This window comes from Sinocyclocheilus rhinocerous, unplaced genomic scaffold (assembly GCF_001515625.1).
Source record: "Sinocyclocheilus rhinocerous isolate Xijiao unplaced genomic scaffold, SAMN03320098_v1.1 scaffold1538, whole genome shotgun sequence".
Taxonomy (NCBI): Eukaryota; Metazoa; Chordata; class Actinopteri; order Cypriniformes; family Cyprinidae; genus Sinocyclocheilus; species Sinocyclocheilus rhinocerous.
Genome location: NW_015661872.1, coordinates 894,403 through 921,780, shown reverse-complemented (window position 1 = coordinate 921,780; position 27,378 = coordinate 894,403). Strand labels below are relative to the sequence as shown.

General features: G+C 35.8%; 2 protein-coding genes across 2 annotated transcripts in view; both read right to left on the bottom strand.

Moving 5' to 3' along the window:
• The window catches only part of LOC107726608 (androglobin-like), a 36,836-nt gene extending 23,403 nt beyond the window's left edge, over positions 1-13,433 (bottom strand). Inside the window, exons 1-10 of the mRNA XM_016536250.1 lie at positions 13,201-13,433; positions 12,129-12,264; positions 11,753-11,842; positions 9,876-9,947; positions 9,562-9,759; positions 8,041-8,180; positions 6,963-7,052; positions 4,758-4,921; positions 944-1,032; positions 28-202 (exon numbers count right to left, since the gene is read on the bottom strand). Of these exons, the coding sequence (XP_016391736.1) occupies positions 28-202; positions 944-1,032; positions 4,758-4,921; positions 6,963-7,052; positions 8,041-8,180; positions 9,562-9,759; positions 9,876-9,947; positions 11,753-11,842; positions 12,129-12,264; positions 13,201-13,277 (1,231 nt within the window). The 5' untranslated portion in view covers positions 13,278-13,433. The remainder of the gene's footprint in view (positions 1-27; positions 203-943; positions 1,033-4,757; positions 4,922-6,962; positions 7,053-8,040; positions 8,181-9,561; positions 9,760-9,875; positions 9,948-11,752; positions 11,843-12,128; positions 12,265-13,200) is intronic.
• A 3,005-nt stretch (positions 13,434-16,438) lies between these two features.
• Positions 16,439-27,378, bottom strand: part of LOC107726632 (ras-related protein Rab-32-like) — a 19,766-nt gene continuing 8,826 nt past the window's right edge. The window contains exons 2-3 of the mRNA XM_016536286.1: positions 21,540-21,817; positions 16,439-17,507 (exon numbers count right to left, since the gene is read on the bottom strand). Of these exons, the coding sequence (XP_016391772.1) occupies positions 17,358-17,507; positions 21,540-21,817 (428 nt within the window). The 3' untranslated portion in view covers positions 16,439-17,357. The remainder of the gene's footprint in view (positions 17,508-21,539; positions 21,818-27,378) is intronic.

Sequence of the window (27,378 nt, the reverse complement as noted above, 5' to 3'; positions counted from 1 at the left end):
ATACACACACATAAAAACACATCTTACCCTTGGGTTCATCAGTAATGTTAGTCTGCTTGCGGGGCCTGATGAGTTTCCATTGAGGAACTGGGGGAGGTTTAGGAGGGGCCACCAGTGGGCAGTCTCGAGTGCAGGTGAGCAGCACAAGGTGACTGAAGAGCTGAGAGAGCCCATACTGCCTCAGACTCTCAGACGAATCAGCCTGGAGAACACACCACCCACCACGATCGTAGATTACAGAGGAGAAACTTAATAATGGATTAGACAGCCAGCACTAATCCAAACGGAGCCAAATATTGCTTGAGACTAAAACAGAGGGAGGGAGAGTACCATTTGGGGCAGGTTTGCACATTAATGAGCTTTAGGTAAATGCTCGGTGGAGGCATCATGTCAAACAAACTGGGTGGGGATATCATTTTAAATCCATTAAATCGAATGAGCACATCACATAGGTGTCCCCATTTTCATGCTATTCAATAATATAATATAATATAATATAATATAATATAATATAATATAATATAATATAATATATCAGTCAAATGTTTGGGCTCAGTAAGATTTGTTAGTTTTAGTTTTTTAGTTATTCTCACCAAGGCTGCATATTTTTGAGATCAAAAACAGAGTGAAAACACAAATACTGTAAAATATTATTACAATATTTTCAGAAGTCATTAATCCAGTCTTTAGTGTCACAATCCTTTAGAAATCAGTTCTAATATACAGATTTTTTTTCTCAGGGTTATTTAAAGAAAAAGTTCAAAATAACAGCATTTATTTGAAACAGAAATCTTTTAAAATATTATAAATGTATTTTCTGTCACTTTTGATCAATTTAATGCATCCGTGTTAAATAGAAGTATGGACTTCTTAAAAAAAAATCACTGACCTTCAATTTGTAAAAGGTAGTGTATATTCTACGGATTGAAAAACATGTGCTTACCATCCTTGTAAGCATTGACGTTCTTTTCTCCATCAGATGCAAGGGTTGGTAACTGGCACACACAACCATCTGAGGAATAGGACCAGTGGCTAAATCAGAAAGAAGAAAGAAAGAGCATTTGTGAAAAAGACTAAAAGAAGTATACATGAAAGAGGTGTCATTTCTACTTTATATGCATGAAAAACTTTGCAGGCCCTCAAAATCTAAGATGAACTTTTTTCCTGTTGTCAGGCTTCCGTCTCTTTAATACTTAAAGCTTTATGAAATGAATGGAGTGCAGTCTATTTTGAATAAGAGGAAGAGAGAATAAGTGGATAGATCAAGGCATGTGTTTCAAAGACAAAGGCGTGAACAGCGGAGAGGGCACTGTAATCTGTCAAGCCATATTTTCCTAATTCACATAGCACACAAACTTCCAGTGTAGAGGAAGGAACAGAGGCACTGCATTATCAGTGTTTGATCTTCATCTCCCAAGGCCATCTCTGATCTCTTATCAGAGCCATCAGTGCCCTGACTGTTACATGATCAAGCTCAATGCCAAAGGGAAGAGAGGGAAAAAGAAAAGAAAGGGGCCACGCTCAGCTTGTGGGTTAAATTATAAAGTTAATTTGACCACGTGCTCTTCATGTTTAGAAACACAATATACTGCAAACAGTTGAATACTATCAAGATACTATCCATAAAATAAAGTATAGTTGGTTACTGAGTTCCTTTTTATTTATTTATTTATTGTAAGGACAAAGACAGTAACATTAGCCTGCCTTGATTAATCTATCCAACAATTAAAACCCTAACACTAAAATGTTGACAAACTAATAATATTTTATATCATTTTTATATGTATAATTAATTTCTTAACTAATTTTAATTGCCAAAAATAATATTTTGCTTAATTTTAATTTTCTTTTCTTGATTTTCTTCTTAGTAATCAGTATTACAAACCAACCTTTGAGCCCAAACTAGCTATATCCCAGAGTGATAAATTAAGAATTTAAAATGCACTTTTTATTTTTAAAAAATCATAGTTTTAAACTGTATTTCGGCTTGTCCTAAATGTGATAAAAGGTTTGAAAACCTCAGAGAAAATAGAAAATTAAATAGATCATATAATATTGGCCACCTGAAGTTAAGCACCTCCTTTCACAGTTTGTTGAAAAAGAAATGAAAATGATTTTAAGAAGTGCAGGACCTATTTTGTGTCCTATTCATGGAAAGTGCCATAAATAGAATGAATAGCGATCATGTGTGTGTATGTTTCAATAAAAGAGATACCGCTTTAGGCTCTGAAGATCTAGGCCACGCTACCAGCAAATGGCTGCAATATAACGAAGAGTGAAAAATTTAAGGGGGTCTGAATACTTTCCGTACCCACTGTATGTCAAAGCATGTTATAATTTCCAACCCATTAATTAGTATCAAACACCTAGAGGGAGTGAGAGGAAGACAGAGGGGATGGTTTCATTATATGGATTAAAGGACCCTATAGATAAGAGGACAGAGCAAACGAAGGAGAGATGGAATGCTTACGGAGGATAACAAGAGAGAGAGAGCGAATTTCAGCAGCAAACACTGCATTATCCCAGTGTAATCTGAACCACTCACTTGCAGAAGCCAATTATCCAAAACAGCCTATCTGAACAGCAAACCATTAGTCTCAATAGACTCATCAAATCGTTAGTCTCCACAGACATGTAAACATGGATTTCCGACATGCATACCGACAATTACACCTCCTTATCACAACAGCACTGAGCTTTTCTGAGTAGGTCGGTATAAAAATGATGCATATTGTGTATGTGTGAGTGAGTGTGTGTGTGTGTGCGTGATTCGCTGCTCTTTGCTCTCCTTGCATATTTCAGTCATAAACTGCACAGTGACAGAATTGACAGTGCTTGACCGAGGCCATGACAGATAATTCAATTCAGATTACACTACCTGAGAGAAAAACACTGGCGCTCTGTTCACAGTCTGACACAAACACACACAGATTAACACTGCTGCACACTTCTTCGGAGCAAACACAAATACGGTTATGCGCACACAAACACAGAAAGGGGGTTGTTTTATTTATTCATGCTCATGATACACATCTTTCAGTGATGGCTGTGGCACTGATTCCATAATACATGAACCTGCAGAAGAAGTGATGCATGGAAATGGAATTGGGTGCTACCTGAAGACAAGGGGTCAGAAAGGACAGACTGATACTTATGGGTCATTTTACCCTTAATGCACTGCTAAACAGATCACCATTGCTTTATGGAAAGCTCAATGCCACGTTGGCTGCAAATTATTAATAGTCGTTTACAGAGAGCATATAGAGTGTTTCTGTATGAGGATCAAATATTCATACCTCAACTACATTTTTCAGAGTGAATAATGTATGGTGAGGAGAGAGGGGAAAAGAACCATATATGAAAATGTCTGTATGCACACAAACAACACACAAAAAAAGAGATTTCAAACTCACTGTTATTTGCATGGATAGCTGCTTTGGACTGAATGGTCTTTCTGTCTTGGTCGTCAACTTTATTCTTCCTCGTAGCAGACTCTGACAAGAAAAACATAACATTTCAGGCCAAACCTTAAGGATCTTCTTAAAAGACCCACACGATAATGACAATTGCTGTTTTCTCTCTTTTTTTTGTACTACTTTTATTAATTTTTCATAATAAAACATGAAATATGATGATCTTTCCATGACTTTCCATCCTTTTGTGATGACTGAAAAATTTGAAATAATTGAGAAATAATTTAGATAGAAATAACAGAAATAATTTGAGTGTTATGAGAAAAAAATGATTGACTATGGCGATATCTTTAGGATACTATTAGGATATTATACATTTCCATGACTTTTTTCATGACACTCACTATAGCAATTTCCATGTCTTATGGTATACAGTATAAGGGGTGTACTACATTTTCATTACTTTCATAATATTATACATTTATTATTATATATTATATTATAAACTTCCATGATTTTTTCCAATGATACTCACAAAAAAAGTACTTTCTAGGCAAATAAATAACTTGAGCATTATCAGAAAGTTAGATTGACTACATCAATTTCCATGACTTTTCCAGGCCCTGAAATCATGTATTAAAAACTGAGTTTTAAATATTGAGTCATCAATATTTTTGTGCCTTTTCCCAGAAGATACTTCAATTTTTTTTTATTTGTATATCTGCTAAAGGGTTCATTTTTATCAACATTTAGGTGTGCACTAGCATGTAGATGACCTCAAAGCCAGCACACACTGAAAACCATCAAAAATTGATGTCATCCAAAAATGAGGTCTTCCACTCTTAACAGCTTTATGGTGGTAACCACAAGGCTTCAGATTGATCATGTGAGGCCCTGAAGATTTTAAACCTATGGCTAATAATACCCCTACTCTCACTGAATACTGCCATTGTATCTATATGCATGAGGTCAAAAGGTTACCACTGTACCACTAAACCTCCACACTGCAACATTCAGAATAAAAATGTTGTGAATTAAAAAAAATATATATTTATGGTTTTCATTAGCCTAATTGACAAAGAGTGTTAACAGAAAGCATTATCGACTGAGAAGCCTCAAATACTTGTTAAACACTTGATATTTTACACAGTCAAACTTAAATGACTTTGAATCCTAAAGCACCATTTTAAAGTTTCATTAGAAGACTCAAAAAAGAGCCATTTACACAGCAGGTTATCTTGCCATATCAATTCTCTCATTTACTCTCTCTGCCGGTGTCTTTTAATCAGACACGTCACATACTGTTAATGGATAAATGACTGCAATGTGTGTGCGGGTCTGTACCTCTGTTCTTCAGAACTGTGGGAGATTCGCTCTTGATCTCGTTCATATTAGAATCTGTTGTCGTTAGGTCAGCAGTCGTAGTCTCCTCTGAGCTCTCTTCCTCCAACTGGAATTGAGGAATATTGTCCCTCAGAAATTCCCAAATTTTCCCTGTATACCAGGATCTGAGAATGACATTAACATATGGAAGATTAGAGTCTGATGTTTTGATCTCTATCGCTTAATTAGCATTTTACTGTGAATTTATCTAATAATCTCAATTGATTAAAGCCTATTTAAGCCTGGACTAACAAAAGGCTTGTATCAATTTACTGTCCAGTCACAGGATCAATGGATGAAACTAATAAAGCTGAACAAACAAGCCTCTGGACTTTGGACCAATCAATAAACAGCAATTAGAGGAAAGGCAAGCAATGCTCAATTAACTAGGAGAGGTGATCACTACAGCTTGAATAAAGGTCTAATCCAATAAAAACAAATGCAAACAACACACTCTCTCACTTGTTTTTAACTTGAATCTTTAACATTCCATATATGTACACTAACGTTCAAAAGTTTGTGGTCAGTGCTCCATTTATTTAATCAAACTGATCTCTGAACTTTTTTAAGTTAATATGCATTCTTTGTAATCTTTGAAAAGGTTATTTTCAGTGATCTACATCTACCTGATAGCCAAACATTTTGACAACATTTCACAATGAAATTAGAAAACATTTCTAATTTCATTCTGAAATGTTGTCAAAATGTTTGGCTATCAGGTGCTACATGGATTTCTTGGACTCTCTTGGCTCTCTGATGTTCTGGCAAATATGTGAGCTGTTGGAGAGAGATACGACTACAAGATCCTGCAGGGCTGCAGCATGGAGTAAATGACCTCAGGAGACCCCAGTTTGATACACACACACACACACACACACACACACACAAGTCACGCCTTGAAAAAAATGATAGCCCTCTAGAAGATATGACAGCAAAATGTGTGCACTCATCTCACAGCAATTTATTTCTCCAAAATATGAGCGTACACTCTCTGAATGTGTGTACTGGTCTCTGAGGAGTCTATGAAACACGGAAACTCATCAGAGCGTAAATTACAAGACACCACGCCGTGTTTCCCAAAACAGAGCATATGTGAGAGTTTTGCTGAGGAAGTGACAACAAACTACAGAGACAGTCAAACGCTAGAGAAGAGAAAGTTACATGCAAACTTCACAACAACAACATTCCTGCAGTAACTCGATAAAGCTGGAACGGCGGTGAAGACCAGCCATTTGATTGCAGAACAACAACATAGTGTCTGCAGCCCATTTTCTCCTAATAAGGGTGGCATCTGTGCACAGCGTGAGGAAAAGAAGGACATTCTGTGGATCGCAGAGCACAGCTTAATGAAGCTTGTTAGCACATACCACAGACATAAAGACAATGGTAGGCTGAGAGAACAAACTATTAACTATAAAACTTAACTAAAAGCTCTCAAAAAAGCAAAAAAAAATAAAAATTGTGAGAGTCAATGTTAAACACCAAATGCAAGTCAACATTTCAAGTCTTTAATTAAACATATACATGGATGAAGTGTTCACAATTAGATAAATATGCTTTTAGAAAATAGACTGGGTGAATTTCCTTTTCATGTCAACTTTTCATATCAGCCTGTTAATTGTTGTTAAAAAAAATAATGTACATTGTCTTATACCGTATAAACCATGTAAAAATGTACAGTGCAGAATAAAAGTTTGAAAATGCCCAAGGCAAAGTAGGGTTTTTGACAAAATTCTTAACATTTTGTAATAACTTTGTATTTGTAAGGGACACCACAAACTCCATCCATCCATTCTATGTCCTATGTAGGGTCACTGGGAAGTTGTGTACTAACCTTAATTGGCAATCAATCTGTAAATCAATAAAGGTGTGCTGAATCTTCCAAAAAAGAATCACCACATTTAATTAAAAAATCAGGCATCACAACAGCCATATGGCCATGTCTAGCAGTACTTTTATTACTTAATAAAAAAAATTAAATGATTAATGCTATAGCCTTCAATGACAATTTTAATAACTTAATGATACATTTCAGCTAATAAATCCTACTAATTTTTTCTGACCTTTGACTAATACTCAGCTTTGAAACATACAGTATTTGGAAACTTTAGGAATCCACAGTAGAGTGAGATTTTGAGTTTGAAGACAGTTTAAAGAGAGTCTCACTTTAAAGGAATGATCTCCGGTATCCAGCCGGTGAGACAGTGGATGACTGTAAACTCTCCAAACTCTCTCCCGGAGCCTGAGACTGGAATACTGGAGAGAGAACACCATAACATCATTGTCACACATCTAACAGGTTACTTGTTTGCTGGACACCCATTACAATACATACAAATAGGTGTGGGTACATCCTAAAATACTAGCAATTGTTCTACGCTCAGTAAGGGCTGCATGAATATGCACACTCAGTTCCAGCTCCACTACGTGTCATTTCAGACATTGATCTGTGCATGTCTATGTGTGTGTGTGTGTGTGACCTCTTGCTCTCTTTCTCTGAAGAAACCAGATGGCTGATGCTCTAATTGTGCCTCATGGGATGCTGTATTCAACCAGTCCGGCAGCTATTAATTAACTGCACGATTTCACTGTTCATCTTCACGCAAAGAACCATTCCATCATTATCACTGCCACACAAGAGGACAAGCACGCTTTAAAAAGAACGTACTGTGGCTTCAGGTGAGTGACGACTGTGATCGCTTCTGCACCAAACCTTGGCAGTAAAGAATTTTACAGCATGTATATGTGTTTATTGGGAAAAAGCCCACTGGAAGCACATCATTGTGCTTTTTGTTTCCTGTTCATATTATTTAGAACCATAAATGATTAAGTGGCTCAGAGATTCTCATTTCCTAAGCTAGATTAAACATTTAAATCATGAAAAAATCTGTTCTTCTATGGAGCACAAAACAGATATTCTGAATAATGTACTTGCTCCTTTGCATGCAATTACAATGCATGGAGATGGCTGTTTCAAAAAGGTATAATTAAAGTATAATTAAAATATCATTAAAGTGGTCTCTATATTCCAAGCTTTGTGTGACATTCAGACTGAAATTTAAGTCGTTACTCAATAATAAACATCCACTTCAGTGAGCTAACCATTACCTCTGGATCACTGAGTCAAGTGAGCTAAAACTGAGAACCTGGTCAGTCAGATTCATGAAAGAATCATCCATGCTGGTTTTGTGAACTAGAAGACATTTCAAACACTTAATTGTTTGGATTATTTTCAAAGACTCACTCAGTACTGGCCACCTTCAGTATGCCTTTAGCCAAGAGCATAGGCCAAATCTCTGATTGGTTCGTAGTAGCAGGAAGCAGAAGGTTATCATCCTTGTCAAATGGTAGCATGTCATCAACAGTAATCTTCCTCCAACTACCCTAAGAAAGCAGAAGACAGTTCTTGTAAAAAAAGTACATTATTAATGAAACAGCACTCTAAAATATCAAGGTAAAAAACAGGATTGAAAACCATTTTTGTGTGCTGCAAAAAATTCTTCATATAATGGACACACATTCCATCTGGACAGGTCATTAATAGCATGACTTCTGGGACTCAACATTTATTAAATAACATTAATTCACTCATGGATGTGCTGTGATATATACCGCAGTAATATAAAATTCAGTTTTTAATGATCTGCTCACCATCAATCTCATCTCAACAAAACCAAAGGTGTATTCAATCAGTAGTCAAATGAGCCTTTAAAGTCCATGGTTCATTAGTGCATATTTTGTACACAGTAAAATGAGCAGCGTAAAATACAGTGATAAACATCATTAACTCTAATGGAGTTTTATTAAAGAGAGTGAACTTAGAAGATAAGTCAGCAACAAAATAACTATTGCCCAGCACATAGGCCTAATCTAAAATGCTTTTGTGCCTGAGAGAGTGTTTGATATCACCTGTCAAACAAATCACTGTTACCTACGTGTAGGTCACTGTTTGCTCATTTAGGACTAGGAGCTGTTAAGGTAAATAATTGTTTCTCAGTTTCTTGTGCCCAGAGGATAGAGCAATCTTGGCTCTCTTGGCTCCCTGAGAAGCGTTGTGTTCTCACTTAATCAGCACCTAAAGGACACAGTGTCCTTCCAGCAGGAAAACGTGGACATATGCTACAATAGGTGTTGAGTGGCCTGTGTACATTTGTTGTGTACATTTTTACACTATAGCCAATCCCAATAATTTGGGGCATATTTGCCAATTTTGTGAATCACCAACCGGAACCTCTTGTTCATTAAAGATTCTTTTGTGTTCAACAGATGAAAAAAAAACATGGTTTTAAAAATAACATGAGGGTGAGGTTTTTTATGACTGAAATGTCAATTTTTGCTGAACTATTCCTTTAGTTATTCCAGGTTCCAGGTTATTTTCCACTGAAGACCATTACTTTGAGTTTTCTTTTTTTTTTTTTAACAAAACTCTTCTAGTTATTTAAAACAAAGGGACACAAAGCTGACAGGAATTAGATTTAAATAAAAATATTCAACATTACTAAAAAAAAAAAACAATTTCACTGCTAGCTTTTAGTAATTGTTTTTATGTTAAATTGATTGTATTATTCCTCATTTGTAAGTCACGTTGGATAAAAGCATCTGGTAAAAACAAATAAAATGTTGCACTTATGAATGTTGAATAATGGATCATCTGACATAACATAGTGACATACTGATTAGACCACTGTGTGTGTGCATGTAAATTTAGCTACTTCAGTGTTGCACAATACAAGTAGTATGGTGTCGATACTCAACCCGGACTTACCATCCAGTAGAGTTTAATGACATACTTCCCATAGGCATTATAGAGGGGCATGTGATCTTTCACTGCTTTACACAGGGAGTAAATGTGTTCCCAGGGTTTCCAAAGGTTGGGAACTATTTCTGTGGAGATGGCCTTCTCCTCTCCTGTGTTACAGACTTTCCACAGAATGTAGAGCTCACTAATGACCCATCGCATAAGCTGTGAAATCGCCATGCAGGACGAAGAGTGACACAGTGTAGGTTAATTCCAACGAAACTAATTATTCTTAGTTCCAATCAGTAACGCAGGCCATCCGAAATGATTTACTGACTCACCTCACTTGAGAGTAAATGCTCATTTGCTGAGGTAAAGTCGAAGGCAGCTTCATTTTCCACCACAACAGGAGTCTGATTGAAAGGATGAGATACATATTATGTCAGTAATTCCAGTTCCTAAAGGTCTACATTGATGAGTTTCAGCTTTCTAGCTTCAGCTCAATTAGAACAAACTCAAAGTCTGTATTTTTATTAAGAAATTAATAATTTTATTCAGCAGTGATGCATTGTATTACTTTTGAACTTTCTAGTCATCAAAGAATCCTGGGGAAAAAGTATGTTTTAGACAAAAATATTAAGCAGCACGACTGTTTTCAACATTCATAACAAGAACACATTTTTTAATGAGCATATCAGAATGAATTCAGCTTTGTTATTACAAGAATAAATTTCATTTTAAAATATAATAAAATAGGAAGCAGTTCCTATAATACTGTTTGACAATTTTTATGTTTTTACTGTAGTTTTGATCAAATAAATGCAGCTGAGCATAAGAGACTTATTTCAAAAACACTAACCAACCCCAAACTCAGTCTGATTATTTGAGATTGCACCATAAAACATTATGAAAGTTATTATTGATTATTGAATGTGATTATAGTTGTGCACACTGGTGTATTAGATATTACAATTTGTGTGCCCAAAGAAATGAAAAATATATCTCACATTTTCCAATGTTTTTTTCCCCACTACTATCACAGATCGTATTGACCCTCTGAGGGACATGAATCCATGAATATTTGATGATCTTCAGTAGTCCATCTTAATGGACTTTTAATCAAATGTAAATTGAAGGCTCTTAGTATCACTCACATACTTGGAGAGAAGAATCACAGTTATCATCTTTTTATCCCAACTGTTGCCATGGAAATGACAACAGAGCTGACCTTCATTCGTTCTGTCAATTAAACATCTTAAATACAGCTAGTCAGATGGCAGAAATAATTGGTTTCAGACCTCTAGTGCCTAGCCTTGATTGCCTTGTGATTTTGCTGCTTTTTGTGACTATTTAGCATCCCATGACTTGCTTAGACTCATCAAAATGGAGGAATAATTGTGAAATGTTGTGCTGGGCATGAGGTAATTTAATCACAACCTGAATTCTTATGAAAGTGGCATAAACAGATTTCATCAATTAGGCTCAGCACTGAGGCTAAGATTGGATTTTCCCCAAAAAACATGCAACTAAGGAACAGGACCCACACAAAATAGACAAGTATGCTTTGCATGCGTGTTGGTTGTTCATGTCAGGACTGGATTAGTTTAGTGTCATGTCGTTATAAATCAGATCGAACAGAACTACATTTCTGTCATGACAATTGACAACTCTCGGAGGGATTGGCATGGTAATGTACATGACAATGTTAATGTATTTGGTCTTGGCGGAATAGATCTGCTACGCTGCTGCTGCTGCGGCAGAGCAAGTACCGAGACTTGCTACTGCCAATACATCCACAACATGCTGCTGTGAGCATGTAAGAAATATTGCTGCTGCAATTATAACATACATGAAATAACCCCCATATAGCATACATGAATCACCTCGTAGCAGAACAATACAGGTGGAGCTGGGTAAGGTGGAGGGTTTCTGAAGCAAGCTGAACCAGCTACAACAATCACTAGTCATATATTTGAATGTTGAGCAGCGAGCTCATTGGCTACCGATACAGGAGAGAACCAATCAGCTGTGCCATGTGATAATGATGCCATTAGATCAGATTGAGTTTCATGCCAGAGCTCTGTATTTATAAGTACACTTGACAAATGTTGCAAACTCTGTTCAACTTTACTTACTCAGGTTAATTCAGTTTCTTCAAGTTTGTTTATTGGACCTGCTAGAGATGTGAAAGCTACTAATATGGCTGATAAACCCTTACCTTATTAAGTATGTACTCTGAAGGACGTTTCCAAGTGTGTACTCTCAAGGAGGCAGGAAGTTCAACCTTCCCTTCTGGATCATCAAAGAGCTGTTGGCAATGTTGTTACATAAAATGCTCAATATGGTTTTAGATTCACATTCAAAGGAAAATAAATACAAAACAGAATAAAAGCTATTAAAAATGATGATCTAATTACAAAGTGCATGGTGCCAAACACTCTTGACTCATCAATTGAAATGCTACAGTACATCTCTCAAGCTAAGCAGTTTGCTGAAACAGATTTCTGCTCTCACCAATCCTGACATAGCTCTGTAAAGCTTTTATAAAGGAAAGACATTGAATATTAAATCACGTCTGACTCATCAATTCTCACCTTGCTATCCTTAGAGGCTTTAGCTGCATCCCATTTCTCAGCATTGACCTCAGTGTCGCTCCACTCTGGCCAGAGAGAGATGAGAATCTTCTTTGGCTCTTCAGGACTTTCTGATGCACTGACCACTGAGGATGCTCTAGAGATTTAAAGGGGTCCTATTATGCTCTTTTACAAAGTCTTGATTTTGTTTTGGGGGTGTACTAGAACAGGCTCTCATACTAGGTACGAGTCGTTCGTTGTAGTTTTTGAAAAGTGATTTCTGTTCAATAAAATATCTCCTTTTGAATTGGACTTTGAGCTTTGTAACTTTGCAGATCTTTTTTATGCTCAAACAGCAACATTACAGACTAAAGTTGAAAAAGTGAAAAAGCATAATAACACCCCTTTAATGTAATCTATTTAAAAAGATGACTATTTAATATAATAATTTCATCTGAATTTGCATGATTTGTGATGGGTCTTTTCAATTGTTATTTTCAATCTAAACTGCATATTACTATCAATCTCTCTTCTACCTACAGTACCTACTATATATTAAGGTTTAAAACTTTATTTTCCTTTGCACACATTATTCCAAACACTGTTTTTCTTCTTCTTCTTCTTCAGGGAACAAAATTCTAGCTAAACTGAATGCTAAGTTAACTTATTATAACAGGACTGAAGCAAAAATTTGTAAATTATGTGTATTAACCTACTGCAAAGAAAACGTGATTCTATGTTATTAATGTTAGAAAAGTAGGCATGTTGTTGTTGTTAATGCAAAATACACAAAAATACACAATTTCGTGTTAGGCACTCATAAAAGTTGCCAGGAAATTGTGATACATTAACTTGCCAGAAACAAATGTTGTATGTTGTCAAATTCAAAACTACATGTAACGACCGCCCCCCAATATTTTACTAAAAACATAAACAACTTCCGTAAGCTAAGGACAAACACAATACAGTAAAGATATAGGGTGGAATAAATGTTTTATAAATTATATTATCTGTGACTTATCAATATTATTGAAATATTTCGAGGGAATAAACATAGCGAGGTTGTGTTAATGAATCTTCAGTCAAATCTTACTCTTTTTTGGGAGAGTGTCCAGGCGAAGAAGCGACGAGACTGGAGGAGGACGTCTTTTTCTTGGGTGTCTTCGACATTGCAAGTGTTCGTAGGCCTTATTTCTAATCTAAGAGTTCATAGTTTGAAGCAACACTTGGCTGATTAAAGCACGAAAGATAATGATGAATAGGAAGCGATGCCCAGGGTGAGACTCAGGCAGTAGGGAAAGTTTGCCATGTTGCTAGGCGACAGGATCACTTGGGATTGCCGACAGCACGAGCGCAGGGCTTTATTACCACCTCGCGCCAATGAACTCCTCCTGACCTCCTCAAACAAAACCTTGAGTCTATTCACTGTCGTTAAGCTATAGGAAGAAAGACTCGTCTCTTTTCTCTCCTCTCGAATAGTTCATTTCAAAGAACTGATTCTTTTTTTTTTATATTGGATCTTTAGGTTTTTTTTATTTTTTTATTGCATATGAACATATATAACAACAAAAGAAGTTCAACGTTGCATATAAATGCCATCAGTACACAAGATTACAAGTAAAATAAAAATTAGCCAGAGGAATAAACAAAACAAACAAACAAAAAAACAAATAATGAAGACGGTACAGTTTACTTGTCTATTTCAAATTTGCATATAATAGTAGAAGTCCTGAGAGCTTTGTTTGTTTGTTTGTTTTACATTTATATACCATATTGCAGTAGTTTAAATTCGTTGATAAAATGAAACAAATTTGTCTTACCACCCGACCACTTCATTTTGTGTAGGCCTATATGAAACTTCCCCATTACCAGTAATTGAATAATATACGCTTTATTCTTCAAAGAACCGATTCCAAAAACTGAATCAGTTTACCTTTAACGTCAACAAGTAATTACGTCATCACGCGATACCTTACGTTTGATCACTCATTTATTTCTGAATGTAGTTCCACATTTTTTTTTCCTCTGCGCAACATGCTAATGAGAGGGTGTCAATTATGCAACAGTAGGCGGATCATGTGCTTGAGCGTTTGCCTGCGCATGCGTATTAACTTCATCAGTCAAGGTGACTGATTATTATCTTACACTTTTTCATAGGGTTAGTTTTGTAGTTATAATCATGAGAGAGCTAAATCATAAAAGATTTTAAGTGGCCAATGTAAAATATTAATGCTTACATAGCTCTTAATTGCAATACTGAACCGTTATTTGCTTAATAAACATACTTTTGTCGCCTGTATTTTCTGTTCTGATAACTAATGGGAAAAAACTGTCTGTTCCTCGATTAAACCACTTCATACCAGTCATCTCACGATGACCATGGGATACTGATATTACAGTTGTCTCTAGCTGGAGACTCAATTGGGTTACAAAAAATGACGTCAGGAAACGGCACTGGCCATTTCTTTGGGTCATGTGAAGTCACAGATACTGTACGGACAATACAGCTCAGTTTTTTATGTATCTTGCTCTGTTAAACGGAAAAAGTGACTTTACGTAGGCCATACTGGATTTACACCATGCATTTCCTGTCAGCGGGAAAGCCGCGGGCGGTATTTGTGTATTTATTTATTGTTTTTGCAGGTTTCGTCCTCCATATACGTCGCATCATATTTATTTTTTTATTTATTTGTATTTTTCTCTTTTAAAAAGTCTCAATTCAGTTTTTTCTATTAAAATAAAATAAATATTAATTTAATTGTAGTTAGTAAAGTAATCCATTACATTACACATTTTAGGTAATATAATCAGACTGCTTTTAGATTACTTATGAGCTATCTCGTTTATCGCATTTTTTAAAATAGGATAATCTTGTACTATATTGATATAAAAATACAAAGATTAAGAAAATATATTCCATTCATTATTCCATTCCAGGTTTCCCAAATTGGGGTTTGTGAAGGAACTGCAGGGGGTTTGTGAGTTTAATGAAAAGCTAATAATTAATTAAATCATAAAAATGTTAAATTTAAATAAGTCATTATAAAATCAATCAAAATAAAACTTAGTAAAAAAAATTAAATATTTTATTTGTTTACCCGCATGTCATGTGACCATAACCAAGTCAGAGAACCATGAACATGCAAATGTGATACTTAATAAAATATTTATTTTAAAATCTCAGGGGTCCTTCAAGTAAATATATTAAGTGAAAGGGGATCAGATTAGAAAAATGTGTGTTGTGTTGTAAATTTGTGCATTTTAATGTGTTTGAAAGATAAAAGCCTTCTAAAAACATAGAAATACATGGTTAAATAACATACAGAGTGATAATTCAAATAAAAATTAATGGTAACACTTTATTTTGATGGTCCCTTTTGAACATTCTGTCTACAATAAGTAACTTTGCACCTACATGTCAACAAACTCTCATTAGAGTATTAGTAGACTGTCTGATTAATATCTGCTAACTCTTTATTGAGATGGCATCCCAAGACATTCTACTGACTATAAGTAACTTTGCAAGTACATGTCAACTTATTCTAACCCTAACCCTACTCATGCTCAACTAACACTCTAATGAGAGTAAGTAGATATAGGTGCAACCTTACTATAGTCAACAGAATGTGTTAAAGGGACCACCAAAATAAAGTGAAACCAAATTAATGTGTTCATCAGTAGTTGATGCAATATTGAAACACTTCTTAAACCTGAAATGATTTTTATAAATCCAATGGTCATTTAAATTAAATTGAATAATTTATTGCTATTGTGTAAATAATATGTTATCATGTAATCCATAAAAAAGTAACTGTAGTCTGATTACACATATTTAAAAAATCTAATTACAAGTACTTAATTTTTGGAATCTGATTACTTAATCCAGATTACATGTAATCACTTACTACCCAGCTCTGCACATAATCAACACAATGACTAAATGAACCCGTTCTCTAATACACATTAGTCTATCAACCACCGCATACATGTATGGCATGATTACTGCTTGTACAATTTTTCTGAAATCGATGGCACTCTAACACATCTACAGCACCTGCTAGTGTATTAAAGCATAGCTGATTCTGTCCCCTTTTCCCATTATACACAGCTCATCCTCCATCATGAGATGACCCACGGCAATGTTTCACCTGCACTGAATCCAGGATTTTAATAGCATTCTGAATTCTCATACAGCTTTGAAAGACAACCAATAAATACTGCCACATTTCATATTATCATAATTATATTATAATGAAGCTTTTGTAAGAATTTCAAATTTTACGGCACATCCTCTCACGTGTTTATTGAGATCACACCATATAAGACTATAAACAGTTTAAAAAGTTTTAATCTGTCATTGTTACTTCAACAAACAATTGTTTGCAAACTTTACAAACTTGTTCCAGCATATTAAAATGTATATTTGCCTTCAGGTAATTCTAAAATAACGCCATGGACAGAGCAAATGCTCAGATCCCTCATTGAGTACCAATTAAAAAACAATTAATAAACATATTTTAACATTAACATGAACAAGCCCGAGGAAAACCAACATGATCTTACTCTCTGAACCACAAATATACATGCTTAGGCCCATGATTCTTACAGATCTCCCATTAGAGGACAATTCATTTTCTTTTTTATTTATTAATTTTTTTCTTGATAAAATTATTTTGTGGTAAGAGCTTCAAGAGTGATGGTTGGATCTTCACAGATACAGACTAAATGCCCTGGGAATATGTACTATTTTGCCATAAAGTGACATATTGAGAACTTTTCCTGCAAAAATTTAGGGTGGCGATTCCCAGCAGCAGATGCAAATAGTCCAAATTTTTTGAAAACAGCTCACCCTCTGTGACAAAGGCATTCGTTTGATTTAATTTCAGCTAAGAACTTTTACTAGTATTTGCCTGGTCCTATGACACCCATTTAGTTTCATTCGTTTTAAGCAATATTACAACAAGCACACACTGAAGTAACTTGCTTGACGCTATTAAAAGGACAAACATGGCGCAGAACAAGAGTGAGAGAGAAAAACCGGTCATTAAAAGCATCAGAAAGATGTTTTCATCTGATCATCTGTCCTTTGGCAGTGATGTCTTCTCCCCTTTTAGAGCACAAACTGTTGACCCCTGGTTATGCTGTGATCCGTGGCAGGGGTTTGGGATGAGGTGGGATTGGGGAATTTGTTGAGCTCGGTCCCTGGCCTCCTTTCCACGTCAGATGATGGGACACACAAGAGCATCCACACTAGCAACAACCTGACTTGCTCTCAGCAGGCACTGTTTGTTGGTCCAGTTTAATCTTGTCACCATTGTTTTCTTCATATGGAAGACCTTTATCGTTGAGAAGGATGTTCTCCACCAGGAACCGGGCAGCCTCATCAACGTTGATGTTCTCCTGCAGTGAACAGAGTCAAATGTTAAAGGGATAGTTCACCCGAAAATCATTCCTCATGTTGTTCCAAACCTGTATGAGTTTCTTTCTTCTCCATAAGATAAAAGAAGACATTTTGTTGTTTCTTGAACTGTTTTTGAACATACAATGAAAGACAGTTGGGTCCAAATATCAATGGATCTCTGTGTGATTTTCATTGTATCGACATAAAACACGGAGACATTCATCAAAATATCTTTCTTTGTGTTCGGCAGAAGAAACAAAGTCATACAGGTTTGGAACCTTTCCAGAATATTGAGATCATTTACAAAACGGTCAATAGACCTAACTTGTTAAGCTAAACTGAGTGCTTAGTGAAGCTTCGAGAGGTACTTCAGCATGAAGCTGGATTGATGGCATCCGCCTACACGACATCTCTTCTCATCGCTCTTTCGAGACAATTCACTGTCTTTCCATTAACATCCCTCTATCCCTCAGCAGTCTGTGGCTTCAAAGCAATAAAGTGGGAATGAGACAGATTTGAGGAAAAGGGCAGAAAACAGAAAGGTTAAACAAAAGCCAACCATCCAAATTTGTCATTCACCCAGAGTACTGAACACAATAAAGGTGGCACGGCCATGCTGAGTGACAATGACCGTTTCTATTAGACAACTGATGTCCAGCAGTGGGCAAGAAAAACAAGATCATCAATAATGCTAATACATGGCCTACGGAACACTATTTGCTTGCAGTGAGCAGTGTCAATAACTTGAGTTTTCAAGCTTGTTAAGAACATCATGAGACTGTTTGAGACATGATTTTAAGAAAGTGTTCTGTGCTCTTGCTTGTTTTAAAGGGTGATGAACTGATATTGTGACATCTTTTGGGTAGAAACGATGGTTGAAATTATTGCCATTTTGAAATCTGCATGGGCCATTAGATTTGAGGAAAAGGGCAGAAAACAGAAAGGTTAAACAAAAGCCAACCATCCAAATTTGTCATTCACCCAGAGTACTGAACACAATAAAGGTGGCACGGCCATGCTGAGTGACAATGACCGTTTCTATTAGACAACTGATGTCCAGCAGTGGGCAAGAAAAACAAGATCATCAATAATGCTAATACATGGCCTACGGAACACTATTTGCTTGCAGTGAGCAGTGTCAATAACTTGAGTTTTCAAGCTTGTTAAGAACATCATGAGACTGTTTGAGACATGATTTTAAGAAAGTGTTCTGTGCTCTTGCTTGTTTTAAAGGGCGATGAACTGATATTGTGACATCTTTTGGGTAGAAACGATGGTTGAAATGATTGCCATTTTGAAATCTGCATGGGCCATTGAGAAGCTTGATTGAACTTAAAGACTTGCTATGAAATTATAATGATAATCATTTAAAACTAAAGAGCTCACAGAAGCCCTGTAGCCTACTGGTCTGCCCACACATTTCATAGTAAGTATTTTGCCCAACTATCCAGAAAAAATGTCTAAACATTTTTAAAAAGACCCATTTTCTCAAGAATCAAAAATGTGTAGACTCTGTTTATTCAAGGAATATAAAGTTTTTAGTTTTCTTGCTCAATTTGTGCGTTTTTTCTTGTTTTAAGCATTACATGAACACAATTTTCATGAGATTTATGCTTAAACAATTTTGTTCCCAAAAGAAATTATTTTTAAGGATGTTTAGTCATGTTCACTGAAAAACAAGGAGGAAAATTATTCTTTAATGCATGCTTATATATATATATATATATATATATATATATATATCTTTTGGAGTTGCATGTGTTTTATACTGTATGGAAACCTATTTCTATCTCAGAAAAAAAAAATTATTGCAATTTCTCATCATTGCTATATTATATCTCCCAATGTCACTTCATATCTTGCAAATGTTACATTATATCTCCCAATGTGATTTTATTTCTTATTTAAAACGTTATCTCACAATACATTTTATGTATGTATTTATTGATTTATATTTTTACTCCAAGGTTTAATGGTCTTCCAACATTTTCTACAATTAACATTTGTTCAAAAAAGTGGGGCAAGGTGCAAAAACAAAATACACATGCGGTCCACTGGGAGAGGAGCAATAGCAGGAGATAAAAAAAGAGAGAGACAGAAACGATCTTTAGATCAGTCAGCGTAGAGGCTTGATTGAACACGACGAGGTCCCGATAGATAAGAGCCGACACATTTACCATACACAAACATGCACGTGCACAAACACACACATTTACACACGACAGGTGCCAGAGCTCCCTGCCAGACATCTGTGTGCTTGAGTCCCTAATGGAGAGATCTATTTCAGAAACATGTGCTTATGCAGACTGACTGATGAGACACCTTCTGTTAAACAGTTAAGACCAGACACTGCTACAGACAGAAACCGACCAAACACTTTTTAAATAGCAAGACACAGTAAAGATATATTTAAGGCCAAAACGTGTGACTTGAAAATGCATTTCAAGGGGTACAATTTAACAGGGAGTTAAATACCTACACAACCACACACTCTTCAAGACACTGTACTCCCCGGAATTAACAAACAGACATTTCCTTCTCCACCTTCCTGTTCCTCTTTTCTTCCTTCTCTCATCCCAGAGTATTTCTCTTTCGCCAACTTAATTTATCCAGACTCACCTAGCATCCCTCAAATGTGTGTAATATAGGAAAGAGATTAATGTGCAAAATATATCAAAGAAACTGCTGATGTACAACTCTAAACACACATATTTCATTAACTTTTGCAGCGTTTTTAAGATTCCGCTGATACTGTAAAATATGTGACTATGGATCTTAGTCAGGAATGACAACCATTTGTAATAAAACCATGTGAAAGTCAGCATACTGCAGGCACTAAGAAAAATAACTTATCTAGACAGGATGACTTCCATGTCACAAACACAAGGGCGTAAATAATAATAGTTAAATATAGTTGAATAAATAATATAAATTAATTATAATAATAATAATATAAAAAATAATAAATAAACAAATTGATCAATTAAAAAGAAATCAATTCAAAATGCATGTTTTTACTTACGTAGACTGCAGATCATAATACATTATTGCTATTATTGTGTCAAAAAGCAAAAATACACTACTGTTTAGTTTGTGGTCAGTTAGATGTTTTAATGTTTTTAGTCTCTTATGTTTACCAAGGTTGCATTTGTTTGGTCAAAAATACAATAAAACGGAAATATTATGATAATTTAAAATGTAAAATTTTAATAATTTAGTGCTCAAGAAACATTTCTTATTATCACACTTGAAAACGTTTGTGCTGCTTAATATTTCTTTGAAAACTGTGATTTTTTTTTTCAGGATTCTTTGATGAATAGAAAGTTCAAAAGAACAGCATTTATTTAAAACATTATAAACACCTCTACTGCCATTTTTGATGAATCCAGTGCATCCTTGCTGAATTAAAGTATTAATTTATTTTAAATAAAAATGACCCCAATGACTCTACTTTCAATTTAAATGACTCCAAAGTTTTGAATTGTAATATAATAAAAATAACTCCTTTTAATAAAAAATAAATTAAAATGAATAAAAATAATATGTATTGCAATGCACTCAGTCAATCTGTAAACATAGCTGTATCAATATAATTTGATATTCAAGTTTTAGCCAATGTACTACTAAACATTGTGCTACTAGTTCTACATTTTAAATCAGTGGGCAAAGTTTCAGCAATTCAAGCTGAGATTAAAAATTTCTCCCTCAAAAATCCCATACATCCCGCTGCTTCACGTGACAAGTTACACATTGCGCATTTGACATACGTCTGGTGATTCAGGCAGGAGGAGTGGCTAATGTTCTTAAGACTGCCGCAGTGGTGCCGTTTTGGACTTAATACCATGGAGAATGTCAGCCATTTTAAATACTTGATCTAATATGGCAGCTTTCATGGTCGTCTGAGCTGATTAGAGAGGAAAGGTGTAGTAAGAAGCTTCTATTCTTAGCAAAAATGTCTCGTGACAAGTTCTCCTTCAGTTTGACCAAGCACAAACAAACATTTAAGTGAACACAGAATGAGCTTATATTACCTTAGCTGATGTTTCAAACCAACCCAAAAACCCAGCCTCCTTGCAGAAGTTGTCCATAAGTGAGGAATTGTTGGATCCATCTTTCTTCTGGTCACATTTATTGGCGAGAAGGACAGAAGGGATGGGATTGCCATTGGCCAGTTTCACCTTGCTGTCCAAATCGTGCTTCCATTTTGAAACAGCCTCGAACGTAGAGCCTCGAGTAATGTCGAAAACAACAAACGCACCCACTGCCTCCTTATAGTAAACTCTGGTCATGTTCCCAAACCGCTCTTGACCTAAACATGAGACAAACATATAATACAAGCACAATTATTATGAGTGATAGAGAGGTCAACAAAATATGTAACAAACATTTCACTTGAATTTTTTTAATTCAACCAGTTGAAATTCCTAACATGTTTTCCATACAGTTTTATAATGGGAGTTAATGAGAGCATGTGGTTGCTATAATTAAAGCAGGTTTATGTTAATCACTGCAATACTGTGCTCTCGTGTTCCAGCCCACAGAACACAAAGACTGACAGATTCTGGTCACAATCAGTCTGAGATGTGCTGCTCGGTCTCATAGTTAATCTTGCCTGGGGAGGGATAAAGCCCAGCACAGCGCAAAATCTTTGAAAGCTAGATGGACAGAAAAAAGGAGGAGTGCAGCGAAAGATTCACCCAGCGGTAGTTGCTAATAACACATCAAAGAACTGACTAAGTGCACACACCCCTCTCATATCCCTCTCACCTAAATTCACCACAGTCGCTTATGTCATTACATTTACTGCCTTGATGTGTAAAAATCAGGAGAATACACCAAGCTTTTATATTCAAGTGTACATTTTTTAATGTACAAAACAGCACGTTGTGGAAAGCGGTTAAGCGGTTAAGAAATAGCTTTTGAACCTGCCATTTATTCTGACTAGCTTAAAAGGAAAAAACTGAGCTTGACCTCATTTTTGATACAACACAGCAAGGCATTAAAACTAAGAGATGGTGAAGAGAACGGAAAAATGTAAGAGAACAAGAACAAGACAAGACAACAAGAGGGAGACAAGCAACAGACAATTAGAGAAGGAGAAAATGTTAGCAAGAGACAGTGAACTTGCTTCACTAGAGACCAAAACCGTTCTCATATTGAACCAAAGAGACAAGCTAGGCCTGTCGCGATTATTTGAACGAATCACAATCATTTGCGATTACTGTGATTGTTACATACTTTAAATTCCAGTCACATATGACATCCAACATAAGGGAATTGTAAAGGGATAGTTCACTTGTACACACACGCACACAACACAAGGAAGTATGTAGTACACATATATACACAACACAAGGAAGAGTAAATAATGATGCATTTCTACAATAGCAAGATTAACTGAAGGCTTTTGAGTAATGCTGCATTTAATTGGTATATTTTTAGCGGTATGCTAAGCTAAATGCTATCTTTCAAAAGTGAGTTGTGAACATCTAGCATCAAGTAACCTAGACCCCTCAGAATCAGATCCATGACTTGTGGCAGTGTGCTGTTTCCCACAGGAACGAAAAAACTTCAGAGCAGTTTCATGAGTCTACAACACTCTAGTCTTAGTGTTTATGCAGCAGTTAAGCCAGAGCCCAAACCACTCTCTCAGATCAGAGTTCAGACAGAGGAAGACAGTGATCACGGGTCTGTCTGTAATGCCTGACATTGCTTTGTTCTTCACTCTCTCACTCTTTCTTCGGAGAGTGAGAGAAGCTGGGGAAGTGCAGCAAGGCAATACGTGTGTGTTTGTGATAAGAGACAGATAGAAGATTCACATCTTTCGCTTCTGTGCCAACAGGCTGAAAGATATTGCCATTTCTCTGTGTACAAACAGCACTGAGTATGTAAAATTCATTTAATCAGTATTGTGGAAGCTACTTTAAATTTCTATCTACTCCTGAGTGGAAATATTCAGCATATTCAAGCAATATGATGCAAAGGAGAACGCTGTTTTTCCAAACATCATGGCTGGTCATCATAGCCTGTTATGATTATATTAGCAACCAACAGTATGACTAAGTGTGTTAGGAACTATTCAATAAAAAAGCAAGAAGTTAATATTGAGTAACTTATTTTCTAAACACAATATTTCCAGCTGCTGTTTATTTTTGCTCGACCAGCGAAAACTGAAAGTTGAGTGAATGATTCAATGGCTCGCTTATTATGGCAGTCACTGAAGTAATTAATTAATGAATAACTGAATGAATTACTCATTTATAAAGACAATCACTTGTTGTCACCTACTGGCATAACAATGTAACTTACAGAAAGAATCTGAACAATCCATACCCCATTGCACAAACTGACAGCCTATTGTTTTATCTATTATAATTACTTCTAATAAGCTTTAATTTAAGAGAAAAATACATTTAATAATTAAAATTAAGATTGACAGAATGCAGCTGTGCATACATTTATTGTTATTTATTGCAGTAAATGTACTTTACTGCATCCTAACCAAAATCAGTGCTTTACTGTCAATTGTGCATTTTTAATAGGCAAAATAAGCAATATTAATATAGTTAACTGCATCATATTCAGTAATATCTGCTGTTATAGATTTGTGGTATTTATTTATTTAAATGTAAAGGTCCCAATAAGCCCTCAAGACATTCACAGAGGAACGTGTGGGTCACATGAACTGGATTTTTACAAGGCCAAATTTTTGTCCCAGTCCAACCCTAATCTCTACCGCTGCGTTCAATACAGTAGGTTTATAGCGTGTAGAGTAGACCTTTAGATGTCTATATTAGGTTTCCAGTGATCAGCATTGAAACATGGAGCACATTTCACCCCCCAACGGTCTCAGCTCCATTATCTTCGCTCGTTCAGCTACACGCTTCACACGCCAAAAGCTCCTTAGGTCTCTCAGCAGCTAATTGCTCTTGATTGCTGGTCTAAATTTAGACCATTTAACCTCAGGTGAACACACGGGAGGGCTGACACACAAGTAGACAGAACCTAATTCTTGGCTCCCGGTCCATTTTGGGCACACAGCCCTAAAAATCTTTTTTTAAAAACTTGCTCTGACGAATTAAAGATACCGAATACCCAGAGACCAGCCACATACGAACTCGTGAATGCATCTGGTGCGCTAGGCCAGAAAATCTCAGAAATGCTTTTAGTTCCTAGAAACAGCATGTGAAGGGCCAGAATCGTACCCTTGATCAATACTTTACGCCACAATATGCTGTGCATGCTGTTGTGAACTGGTATTTTCTCAAAATTAATGGTTCTCTGTGTGTGGCGCTATTATAGAAAAATAGAAGGCCAGTGAACCAAGCGAACTGTACCTGCAGTGCTTCACAGAAAGTCGACTACTTAACGAAAGAGAAAAGGAGAACTGCTGAGAGAATAGTGTGAAAGCTGAGGCTTAGCCCGACATGAAAAAGGCAAATGGAGTAGAAAGCTCTTGTATTAACTGAGAAAAAGCCACAGTGTGATGTAATAGTTTCACAATGAAAGGTGCTTTCCCTGGTCCATGGCTCCCTGAGGGGCGTGTGAAATTGCACTAAAATGAAGAAGCCAAGAAAGACATTTTTGAGTTCATCTAGTTTGCGCAATTCAAAGAAATGCACTTTTTCTTTGATTGTGAATTGTGAAAACAATTTGTACTGAAGTTATGCTTATAAAGACTTTTACTTTCTCTATAGGCAAGAAGACCTGATGGGCCTGATCTGAGAACAAACCATCCAACCGGTTCGGTTTATATATATAATATGTGTGTGTGTGCTGCAAAGTAATTTTTTTAATAAAAATGGCAGATTGTATGAAAAGCTTTTTTTTTTTCAACATCCTAATGAAGATCCTGTTAAAATCACTTTATGAACACATTTTACTAAAAATTGCATGGAAATGTTTATGGAAATATCCAGTTCCTTCCGTGTATCCGTGAATGTTCTGTAAAACTTGTCTTGAATTAGCAACAATAACCAAAGGCAGCTTAGCGAAGAGTCACTTGGGTAAAAGTCTCAAACCTTTACTACATTACAATTCATGATGATTACAGTGGTTGACAAACCAGGGCTTGTTATGCAGGAAAACCACAAGAGATCTGCACTTTGTTTTTTTAATAGAGGCCTTTTTTGACAGGCGAGGTACAGTGATGGTGAGTTTTTAGGTCATTTTTATTATTTTTCGTCATTTATTGAGTGCTTCTGATCAATAACGTAGATGCTTCAAATTGTTCATGCAGGGAATGAGAGGGTCAGGAATGATGGTGTCAATAATTGTGTGGTGGGAGACCTCATTCTCCCTCCTGGGAAACAATGTCAAGAATCAATCTCCATTTATCACCAATCAATGGACTTGTTTTTACAACTCACAAAAGAATCGATGGGACGTCGACCCGCCTGTAGCATGTGCAAATATAGCACAACACAAACTGACAGTTTCTCAACTGCAAAAAGGGACCCGAGGTAAACAAAAGCTTTGACTGCATGGCAGCAATAGAGACGGGCCGATCAACATTTTGAAAGGTCAATAGCGGCTAATGATTTAATATGAACTGTTTTGACAACACTGAGTGAGAAGGTTTATTCAATGACTAGTTCTGATAGCAGTTTCTGTTACTTCCTTTTAAAACCACACCAAGTGGCACTGGCTTTATTAAATACAATATATCAGTTCAATGAGAAATCATATGTGGAACAGAAATTCAATCAGTCATAGACAACTGACATCTCTAGGAAACGGCTTGCAATGAACTGGGTTAAAGTTCAATTTTTCAGAGTAAAAAGTTTATAAATTCAGAAGTTAAAAACATGCCATATCATAAAATATATTCATTAAAGTAACTGTATAATTGCATTTTTTTTTCATTTTTAATGCATTTTTCAATTAATTAATGTATAGGATAAAAAGATTGTCATGTCATTGACCCACATGCTGTAACTTTCAAACTATTACAGTAATGTGACCAGCAGCATTTTTTTCTTATTTTAAAGTACCCTGTTGTCTAATTTCTTGGTTAAATGTCACAACAAATCTGTATACTTCTAAATATGACTGCTAATGTGAATTATGGTGATCCTGAAAAGAAGATCACTTAAAAGCTTGAGACAGTGAGAGAAAAGAGAGGATGGTGGCGTAGGGAGACAGGGATACTCGCTGTCCATAGCCATGGCAACCTGAAGTTTCTCCTGCATGGCCTTTATCAAGATAACAATCTTGTGGGTGTGTTGCCATGGCAACAATCCAAGCCAGACGAGCCAGCTGCATATTTTTTTGGTTTTTCGTGGAACATCAACACAGTTCAGACGCTTTGGGCCGCTGTTACATCCCTAACCAACAGTACAGCTAATGACCAGAGACAGAGGCTTCACGGCACTGGGGCAAAGGCTATCTGCAATCAACACCCCCGAAGACAACCCAATACTGACAGAGAACACTGTAACTGTAGTTTAGAAAAGTTTTTTACAAAAAAAAATAATATATATATATATATATTATTATTATTTTTTAAAGTAAATAAAATATAAATAAATTTGATTAATTTCTGAAAGAACATTTCTGCTGAAAATTCTGTTTTTCCATCACAGGAAAAAGTATTTTAAAATATAACACAGTTATTTAAAATTGTAATAATATTTTACAATATTATTGTTTTTACTGTAATTTTGGTTAAATAAATGCAGTCTTGGTAAGCATTAGACATTTCTTAAAAAACATTTAGAAAACAAGTTAACAACATGTGAAGTGAAGATTAAATAAATACATTAACAATGGGCATATATTTTATGGATGGATGGATGGAGATGATAGATAGAACGATAGAATGTAGACAGACAGACAGACAGATAGACAGACAGACAGACAGACAGATAG